This window comes from Thamnophis elegans, chromosome 1 (assembly GCF_009769535.1).
Source record: "Thamnophis elegans isolate rThaEle1 chromosome 1, rThaEle1.pri, whole genome shotgun sequence".
In the NCBI taxonomy this organism is placed as follows: Eukaryota; Metazoa; Chordata; class Lepidosauria; order Squamata; family Colubridae; genus Thamnophis; species Thamnophis elegans.
In genome coordinates this window covers 62,805,874-62,817,088 of record NC_045541.1, presented here as the reverse complement: position 1 = coordinate 62,817,088, position 11,215 = coordinate 62,805,874, and the positions used below count along the sequence as shown (strand labels likewise).

The following is an 11,215-nucleotide window of genomic DNA, read 5'->3' as shown; positions in this document are numbered from 1 at the left end:
GGCTAGATGTGGCTTAGCATCATTAGCCGGGAGGCAGGGTTTGCCAGTGGCATTCATGAGATGAGCATTCTGCAATTTTAACAACTGTATGGAATTGTGTATGCCCAGTGCTATGTTTAAGTCTATTAGCTTTTCTTTCTTTTGACCAATTTTGATCTCTGTTGGATGCCTTAAAGAATCACTTTATGATCAGGAGGTTGCCTTTTGTCTACAAAAAAGTTATTGACCTGTCTTTGCTTCATGTTCTACACAGATCTACAGCAAGATCCAAGATGGGGGACAACATATTCAATTGGGACGATATTGAGCTTTCAGGCATTCTAGATAACTATAGTTATTCCTTGAATGATACTACAGATTACCTAGATGGACTTACAGAAACTTGCAAACTACAGCATACAACAGTTACAATGAAATATATTGTAGCATTTATCTATTTTCTAGTCTGCATTTTGAGCCTGCTGGGCAACTCCTTGGTGATTCTGGTGGTGAGCTACAGCAAAGGAAATCATTCTGTTACTGATGTTTATCTCCTGAACCTGGCTATTGCCGACCTTCTCTTTGCAGTCACCTTGCCCATCTGGGCTGTGTATCGAGCTCATGAGTGGATCTTTGGCACCTTCATGTGCAAAATCACCTCAGTCCTGAAGGAAGTCAACTTCTACAGCGGTGTTCTCCTATTGGCCTTTATCAGCTTTGATCGTTATTTGGCAATCGTTTATGCTACTCGGGCAGCCACTCAGAAGAGGCACTGGGTCAAATTTGTTTGCATCAGCATTTGGCTCTTTGCCTTCCTCTTCTCACTTCCTGTGATCCGCTTCCGGGAAGTTTTTACAGTCTCAAATTTCTCTAACAGATTTTGTTATGAGAACATTGGTGGGAATCAAACAACTGAATGGAGGATAGTACTGAGAATTTTACCTCAGGTGTTTGGTTTTCTCCTCCCCTTGACTATCATGATGATTTGCTATGGAATAACAATGCACAGACTCTACCAGATGAAGAACAAGCAAAAGAAGAAGGCAATGAAAGTAATCTTGGTTGTAGTGCTGGTCTTCGTGATCTGTTGGCTGCCTTATAACATCACCCTTCTTTTTGATACTTTGTTGAGGCTTCACTACATTAAGGAGACCTGCTCAGTTCGAGACAGAATTGATGACGCTTTGTCAGGTACTGAGATTTTGGGAGTTGCTCACTGCTGTATCAACCCCATCATATATGCCTTTATAGGACAGAAATTCCGGAACAACTTCCTCAAGATCTTGGTCTCACGTGGTATCATCAGCAAAGAGACCCTGAATCGATATAGGTTAGGATCCACCTATTCAACTTCTGTTAACACTTCAACTACCCTGAAATAAACTTACCTGGTGGAAGAAAAGGCAACTGAAAAAATTCTTTGTCTGGGCAACCTGACATCTTCCATGGTGTTACATCAAAAACTATAGAGATCACTCTTTGCTTTGATTTGGAAATGCTACTAATGCCGTTGTTAAAAACTCTGTTTATTTCTCTGTAAAGACATTTCTCCAAAATGTGTGACTGGTGTCTTGATTTCCTTCCTTCCCCTAATTTTTATCACTTTTCTTATTTTAATATGGTATCTGTTTCATTAAACAAAAAGAGTAAGGAAGCTAGAGTCATACCCAGGCTATCCTCCATCCAAACAATCTGAAATACCACATTCTGAACATCTGAAAATATTATTCTCTAAGAACAGGCTATTGCCCCTTTGCAAATTAAGTCTGCCAGTTTGTATCTATGGAATGTTTTTTATAAATGGAACATAAAATCTGTTTTTTCTACAGCCCATCTGTCCAAAATCAAAATCTAGCATGCATTTAGGTAGATGAAGCCACCATTTTCATTTGAGCTTTACTAAACATAAACATTAGAGAGAAGTTGAAGAAGCAAAAATGTTGATTCCCCCCCTCCCCCCCGTCTTTTCAATATTGTACATTCGGTACACTTGTGAATCTGAATAAAAATAATTTTGCCTGTGCAATTATGACTAAATCAATGCAGTTTTGTTTTGTTTTTTAAAAAATGATACAAATACGTACTGTCCTAATCTGGAGGGGGTGGGGGAGAAAGGTATTTGTCCAGTGGAGGGATGGGGTGCACTGCTGTCTCCTCCCAAGATCAAAATCCTGCAGAGCCAAGTGTCTATTGGGTAACCAAGGATAGTTTTGATCTTAGCATGAGCTCTCTACACTGAATAATTATATTGGTTGATGGTGATGGTGGGGTAAAAGTTTCTCTTCTTTTCTTCTCAGGAAACTTGTCATTAGTGTGCAGGTATTTCAAATTTGAAAAACTGGCAGACATTAAATACACTTTGATTTTCCGGTTTTTTGCTAGCCTTGTCTAGGCAAGATACGTCTTATCAGATAACATGCTGCATTAATCAAGATTCTTTCCTTTTCTATTTTATATCTCTTATATTTTCTGGGTGTTTCTGAATTGTTTCTGAAACACACACAACTGGTAGAATCATAAGAATATTACATTTATATGAGCTATTCTATGTATCCTGAACATGTTATAACAACTTGCTCATTTGGAAGACTGCGCCAGAGGAAAACTTCAGGTAGTATACACTTTCTATTGAGAGCATTTAAAATTAGGTAGAACCTGGTGCTTGGCATGTAGAAAACGGACACATTTCACAGTAGCACAGACTGTACAATTTTATGCTTTGCTCCTCTGTCTGCTCCTGTTTTTCCAATAAATGAAGTTCAATTATGAAATATGTCAGGTTAGGTGGAAAACCCAGAAGCACAACTACAAGCTAGTGTCTGGCTCAACAGTAGTACTTTTGATTAGGGTCCTCCCAGAGTTGGTTGAAAGATGGATGGCGCTATAAATCAGAGATCCCCACCCCTCTGGGCCACTACTCACTACTGGACCATGTCCTATTTGGAACTGGTCTCTGCGAATAACAGGCTGGTATGCATATATGCAAGCACAGCTTGACCTGTGCGAGTGGCAGGCTAGCACGCATGCAGATGTGCATGTTGAGCTGCTTGCGCAGCCTGGTTTCCCTGTTCCACCCACTGGGCCACCAAGATACAAAAGTTGGGAAAATGCTGATATAAATGTTTGAATAAATAAAGTCAATATTTGTGAGAAAGATCTGGGTGTCTTGCTCACAACAGGTTAAGTCTTAGCCAACAATATATTCCAGTTGCCCAAAGAGGTAGTGCAATGTTGAACTACATCAACATAGATACAGTGTTTAGATCATGCTAACTGATAGTTCCATTCTATGCTGCACTAGTCAGACATAACAATCAATATTGTGTCCGGCTCTGATCACCACAATACATGTGCTATAGTTTAACAGAATAACAGAGTTGGAAGGGACCTTAGAGGTCTTCTAGTCTAACCCCCTGCTCAGGCAGGAAACCCTATACCATTTTAGAGAAATGAAATTTGACTGCAATTGTAGTTTTGACTTATCATTACAATTGGGACTGGAATCTTAGTAGTTGCACAAAGTGGTTGTTAAGAAAGATGCCCATGTGACTGCTGATTTGCTCAACAACTGCAATCCTGGCATTTCCAGTTGCAGTCATTAAGCCATCTTCCATGTCATTAAGTGGATGGAGCAAAAGGGCTGCTTGCTGAGTTCAGCTCCCATCCATGTGTGAAGGGGAACTCCTCTGAAGGACTACAGAAACAGAGCTCAGATCTTTGGGATTTGACTTCCATGTCTGCATTTTGCATTCTGCTGGAAGAGTTCCCCTGACCTCTTTAGGCAGCCCTTTTGTTCTTGAATGTCTACCTTTCAGGGGTGGGGGAGAGAATCATACGTAGCTCCACACGTAGCTCCACACACAGCTGAGATTCCTTCTCAGTTGAGATTCTTTCTCAGCAAACAGCCATTTCACTCTCAAGGAGCTCCCTTTGTGGAAGCTGGCAAGGAATTGTAACCTTCCTTGCCAGTTTCCACAATGACTTTCTGGAAGCCAGTAGAAAAGATTGCAAATGGTGACCACATGATTGCGAGGTACTTGGCGAGCAGTGTTAAGTGTGGACAGATTTCCAAGCACCCAGATCATAATCATGTGAGCACAGGGATGGTGATACCTCATTTTGCGATAGCAAGAAATGCTTTACGGGACATAAAGCACTCATTCCATGGCTGTTGTAATTCTGGATTAGTTTTAAACGAACAGCCATAAATTGAGGACTATCTGAGCAAGGGGCCACAGAAGAATTGAAAACAGTGCATTCCTCCCTCCCTCTACATTTTTCCCTTTCCTTTGCACTGTGCCATGCCCCTGTCTCTGAGATGGAAGACTAACACCTGACAGAGAGCGGGTAGTGGCTCCCTTGGCTGTGGAGGAAAATGGGGAAGGGTGAAGTCAGACTGGGCAGAGCAGGGAAGAGATAGAAAAAGGGAGAGGGGTTCAGATGAAGACCAAGGCCCACCCTCTCCTCATCCTAGGGCATGCAGGGAAGAACGCAGAAGAGAATAACGTGGGTTTCATGGCTTACGAGAAGGAAATGGTCCCGATTCCCTTCACAAGGCACACCTGGGGATGGAGTTTAAAGGCAAGGCAGTTAGGAGGGGCATTTGTCGAGAACAAACACTGAATTCATCTAGTGTTGTGGCCTGCATTCCCGGCATTCCTCCTGACTATTTATATTATTGCTGTGTCCCGGCATTCCTCCTGACTATTTATATTATTGCTGTGCTACTGTGTGCTTATCTTGCTTTGCTGGAATTATTACCTTCACTTCTTAGACTCATTATCTTGCCCTGCTGGAGTGATTGATTGCATCTGCTTACAACATTTGGACTGGAGTATCTGCAGCTAGAGACTGCTGCAGGTTTGTGGAAGAGCTTTTCTCCAGGCCGGAGAGTACACAGGATATTGGGAGCAAAGTTGGAGCCAATAAAAGGTCTCATACTGGTTCTCTGACTGTGTTGCCTTTGTGCCATGCCCCGGACGATCACACACTGTCAACTCTGAAGTGAACCTGGCTGAAGCCATCTTTTCCTCATTCATAGTTGCCACAAACTTAGAAAGGGGGAAGGGAGGGGGGAAGTAGACAGAGCAGTCAAAACAAAAAGTTTTCTTGTGGGAACCAAGGTCATCCCAACAGATGACAAGTGAAGGAGGAGAGGAGTGACTGAGCAGCCTCCTAGCTGCTTTCATTGGACAATGTGACCAGTGACATCTGGGGAGGGAAATATTTGCTCTTTTAATTAGGGGGAAAACTGTGGGAACTTTTAGAGTTGGTTTTCACTAGGTGTGCCGATATGACAAAGCCAATAAACATGTTCTTTGAGGAATCTACCTGTCTTGGAATTCTGCTTCTGATGGATGCATTACTCGGAACCTTGACATGCAGTTTTTACTCTTTTTTAGTTTGTGATAGTTTTTACTACTTCAATTATAATCTTTAATTAGTTTTTTTTAAAAAGGAAATCAACTCAGAGAAAGATTAGAACTATAATCTTTTTTTTTAGATAGGCTATAGTAACAAAATATTGCAAACCTGGCCTCCTCTCCCTCTTACATCCCATTAAATGAGGAGGACTCTACCTGAGTCTCTTCCAAATATAATCTTGCTTTCCAGGACTTAAAGAAAGTTTCAGCCTTCCTTGCTTACAGAACAATTCTTGCCTCTTTCCCACAAGGGAAAGCATTTCCTTGACTCCGTAGAACAGTGAAGTATATCTACCTTGTGGAATTGCAGACAGAGTCCAGGGAAGATTAAAGAAGCTTTTAGTTACATTACTACGCTAAATCTACCTTTCTCAGAGTTTCATGACATTGTTTTCATTGTTCATTTTGGTGGTTGGATTCTTACGATACCTATGTACATTAAGATTAGACTAAAGCGAGGTGTAATAGCAAATGTTTAGGAACGTCTGCTCTACAACCAACCAATACACTTTGCCTAATGTTAAGGCCAGTCCTAATAGTTCTATTTGTGTTATGTACTGTAGTTGTTGCAATTGGACTTGGATGCATATCCAAACCCCACATCCCCCTTCAGGCCCAGAACAGACTGAGTCATTTCCCCCCCTAAGTACAACTGACTTCACAGAACTGTGATTGCAAGGATAAAATTATGGCAGTCCACAGAGTTGTTTTGAATTTTCAGAGAGCAAGTGGGCTCTAAATTCAATAAATACATAATATTTATATTATATAAATTATATTATATTAGGATTGTATTTGTACTGGAACCCTGGATTTTAGTACAGGTCAATAATTTAAGGTGAATTGAGGTAGAAAGGAGAAGGGAGGGTTGTGAGATTTTGTCTTAAATTATTCTCAAAGGAATGACGTGTGTAGCAGTTCAAAGAGGTAAATTTGTTTTCTTTCAATTTTACCCTAGTTTTTCAATATAATTTTGGGGCTGAAATTATAGGAAGTGTATAGGAAGCATGAAATACTTTTCTTCTCCTTCCCAGCTACTGACTTTGTTGTTATGTTCTGTTGAAAAATATGTGTCCTCATTGCCTGCCTTCTGAAATCAGTTGTGTTGCCACACTAATTTCAAAATTTGTGACATGGGACAATGTTGCCAAGATATGCATCTCCTCTACAACCTACTAAAAAAAGAACTGCAATCCTACTCAGAATGTATGGTAGAGTTTCAGATATTTACATCAAAATAACAATTGATTTAATTTGTTCCTATCACCAAAGCTAATGGAAGAGAACATTTGAATCAAAATGAAAACTCTATACCTTTCTGGAAATAGGTAAATGGAATATTACATTTCCCAAGTCAACTACAATTGGTCAATTAATTAATTATCCCATTTAGGATTTTAAAGGAATAATTTCCCAAAACTTTGTTCCAGGTGCTTTAAATGGAGGATCCAAGATTTTAATTCATAATACTAGTGGCAAGGGGACACCAAATGTCAGACTAATGGATTTTAAAAAGGATTTGGAAGTGTAGATGCAAAGCATCCTTTTGTAAAGTAGGCTGTGTTAACAAAAATATTAAAACTCTAAAACTCCACATTCAGAGTTCACACAGTTCATAAATGTATTAGTCCAATTTGTGGAGGTAATCATTGCGATTTGTAAACCATAATTCAGGACTCATAATTATTTATAATCTGATCATTCTGACTTGTTCAGTAGTGAATAAAACATATTATTTGAATTTGCACCAAAGTGTGATGCAACTGAATGAAGAAGCCTACTTTAGAAAATATCATGAAGAGATAGTTAGAAAATATGTCATTTGAACTCTCTTGCAAGGTTTTTTAAAAAAGGTTGATGCTAATATGCAAACATAGTGTATGTATGGGTATGCTTGTCACAAGATTTCCATGGGTGGATTGAGAATGGAGTTAATAACCATTCACCATGAAACTGCTGTTGAGCCTGTGGGAGATGTTTATTTGAAGAAAAAAAAAAGGTATCACAAACCATTATTCTTTGCTGTCCTCTAATAATTTTCTGGAGCTTTGCAGCCAAGAAAATCAACTTAATCATAAATTAGTAAATAAAAAAATGCATGCAAAACACAGATTACAATACCATATCTATTTGCAGAGAACTGTAAAAATTAGTTGCAGAGTTATTACAGAATGAGAGAATAATATCCACTGACATAAAGCTAGTCTAACTTTCATACATTGCAAAATCATTTTCTTAGCATATATTCCCCGTAATGTATAATATAGCAAAAATGATTAATTAAGAGATATGTAATCTCTTAATTATAAATCATATCACTATAATCTTTTGAACATGAAGATTCTGAGTAACAGTTTTATCAGTCCAGCAATTCCAGATGTCTGGTATCTATCTGCTTCAACAGGTTTTTAAAAAATTCTTTCTCACTTGATCTCACTAAGCCATACTTTAAAACTCATGGCTTACTGGATTAACGACATGGCTGTGTTTACATATGATACATACTCTACTATGAACCATGGATTGCAGATTAGAATGGCTAGTTTACAAAAACATGCTAAATGTAAATAAAAGAAATTATATTGTTAGGCCTAATATGTTAGTTAAGCCTTATCTCCATTTTCTTTGGATAGAACAGTATTATTTCCAAATCTTGACCATATGTGATTTTTTTTCCTGCTGTTAGAATGGTGTATATAGCTCACATTCCCTTAAGTTCTTGGAGAAGATTTACATTATGTCATGTCCCTGTATTTGGGCTTTTACATGACTTCTCCATACCCTTCTTTGAGGGTGGGAGAAATTTCTCACTTTTTACACAGTCTACCGTATATTCTGTGTGGTATTTTGGTTAGAGTTACTTATTTGGGCTATGAAAACGCACTAGATGGCAGGAAATAATTTGTCTGGATGACCATTAGTTGGCAGTTTAGAGGTTCATCTTTACTGCCAACTAATGGTCATCCAGACTTTTTCAATCCAGACGTGAGTTGTCTGAACTGGAAGTGATTCTTTCTGTGGTGGTAACAAGGTTGTCTACAGCTAGCCAAGGGCACTTCCAGCTATGGCTGCTTTAATCAAATAATGGAAGCAGCATCCATTCTGTTGCACTTCAAACTCTGTTCCTTTCGAATGTGCATATGACATCAAGTTACACATCCAAAAGATATGGACTTGCATCACAATGATGGGATGTTGCTCTCATCAGATTGACTGGATTGATCCCTCTTGTAGACATCACTGCAGTTGGTTATTTTTGTAATAGTACCTTGAATCTTTACTGGATTGAGAACCAGTTCTTACAACAGATAGAATAGCTTGCTGCAATCAAGGACCATAATTTCCCCCCATCATCCCCCACACACACCACAAGCACTGAAATCTGGGGTTCATAAGGCTACAGACATAGTCATTTCCAAGATAACCAGTCAACTGTTACCCAACAGTGTTTTCTTTTTTGCAAACAACCCCTCACATCCTCTTCATATACTGTAAAATGTTGATGTCACCTTTACAGCACAGATTGAAACACACATCTTGGGAGAGTAAAGGGTTGTGATTAGCAGGATAATTTTCAAAAGAAAAAAAAAGAAACCTTCCCAAGGTTTCCCCATCAATTCTGATGGCAGGTGTAGCCAAATTTACAAATTGGTAACCACCTATAGGAACTGTAAAATTAGAGCCACCAGATTTCTTGGCCGGAGTCCCCAGGACCACAGGGGGAAGATGCTATTGCCTTTGCGGCCTGAATGTCACTTCCCTAGACTTGAGAAAGATTGTTTAATTACAGCGCACATACTCAGTGTTAAAAAATGGGAAACAATGAATTAAAAGCAACTTACCCTAATTTGAAAGCAGTTGAGTAATGATTTATAATACATACCGATACTATTTGAAACCACAGAATACTGTAGGTAAACTTTGTAGAATATGGAACAAATGCAATTGCACAGGAGGAGAACATCTAGTTTCTGCAAATGAGATCTCAGTTCATTTTCTGATATATCCATTGGGACGGGATAACATCTAGCTGAAATATCTGAAATCCCGGAGAGTGGAGCTTAGTACTAAGAATGATGATCAGCTCTGTGGACCAATGAGATCTCAAGTTGCTTCCTATGCCCCTCTAAGTGTACAGGATTTTATCAAGCCAAGCAATGTAACTGTGCACCAGACTGCACTTTAAGGCACTGTTGTGAGTTGGTTTCTTTAAAAAAAAAAGGCTTTAAAAAGTATGCAGCAATAATTTACCAGCCTTTATCAGCAATAATACAAAAATATTTGGGGTAGGGGAAGGATTTAAGAAGCATGGGGAGGGCTACATTTTCATTTATCATATTTATATTGCCACCCATCTCACAAATGCTCTGAGTATATAAAAAAATAAAACCATAAAATAGCAGAATAAAAAATAGCAGTTAAAAGCATGATTAAAAGGTACGAAAGCAGCATTTGATATTGCAAAAAATAGTATCTTCTCATCAACTCATCATTTCCTTGAGATCCTAAGCCTATTGACACAGCCAGGTTTTGATGGACTTAGAGAAGGTTGACTCTACTCTGGGTCATGTGACCTGGAGGGAGGAAGAACATAGGCGTATCTATATATATAAAAGCAAAATGCTACTCACAAAACATCATGAAATTTCCAGAACTGTAAAACCTACAAACTTGAAATTTGGCACATAAGTTCCTCTTGGCTTCTAAGAGCTCGCTATGAAAGGATTTTTTGAAATGACCATCAGATCATTAATATTTCTTATACAGTAATTAACACGGTGTGTTGCTAAGGAGTTCTACTCCTCCTCCCCACCTGAAAAGAATTCTGTTCCAACTGCTAGTTGCCTGACATTCCGTTACCTCAGTTCAAACTGGCAGACGTTCCACTCTTTCACTCAGGAGCAGCCTGGGGCTCCTTACAGTACTAAACATGAGTACCTCACCAAAATGTCTATGTCTTCCACCTATGAAACTGCTTCTGGACTCAAGGCAGCAGGAGCGATATTCCCTTATGTGTTTCAATCACCAACCACCACTGAGCCAATGGATTGTGAACAGAGTTTTTCCTGCGTAGTCCGGTCACATAGTTTAATCATGAAGCACAGGGATCCAGCTAGTAACTAAATACTCACCATCATTCATTGCCTACCTGTCTATACCACAAAAGGGGATGCTTTTCCCTTCACAGCCTAAGTCGGATCTGATCTATATTTGGACTCAGTCTTTCTTTTTCCTCAATCCTAATTTGATCCTGTTCCATTCAATTTTTGGAGAAGTATTATGTTGCTAGATGAACAGACTCCTGCTCCTTCCCTTTATGTTACTTTTCCCAACGTTTTAGGTTGGAAAGCATAACAAGATTCATAGTTAGAAAAGTTTCAGCAATCTCCCTAATTTAGCACGTCCTGTTCTGTTGGGGCTATAATGGCCCAAATTCCTGGCAAAAGTGTACTCCTGGTGTATTTGGAGAGGGCACAATTGGAGAATTCAAATGTGGAGGGCTTAAAATTATCCCCAATTCTTCTGACCTATTTTACTACACTAATAGTAAATAGAATTGGGCTGCAACAACTCATATAATCATTGCATCAAATAATTAAAGTTAGAATTGTACTTCCATCTATTAGTTGTCCAGAGTTTTGTAGCTTTGATCTGGAACTCATTTTGAAGGATGAGGCAGCAAGAAGCACGTTCAGACTTACAAGGTTCAGTTACTAGAGCTGTTACAAAAAAACCCCCACAATAGTGCTGATCTATCTTGTAAAAATGTTGTATGAAGAAGGAAGGCCCTTGAGGGACAAGTTGCAGAGCTG

At 39.1% G+C, this 11,215-nt stretch overlaps 1 protein-coding gene across 1 annotated transcript; it reads left to right on the top strand.

The window, feature by feature from the left end:
- Positions 1-272: 272 nt before the first annotated feature.
- On the top strand, positions 273-1,361 carry LOC116504664 (C-X-C chemokine receptor type 1-like). Its single transcript, XM_032211833.1, has one exon. The coding sequence runs from the start codon at positions 273-275 to the stop codon at positions 1,359-1,361; it is 1,089 nt and encodes a 362-aa protein (XP_032067724.1).
- Positions 1,362-11,215: the final 9,854 nt, after the last annotated feature.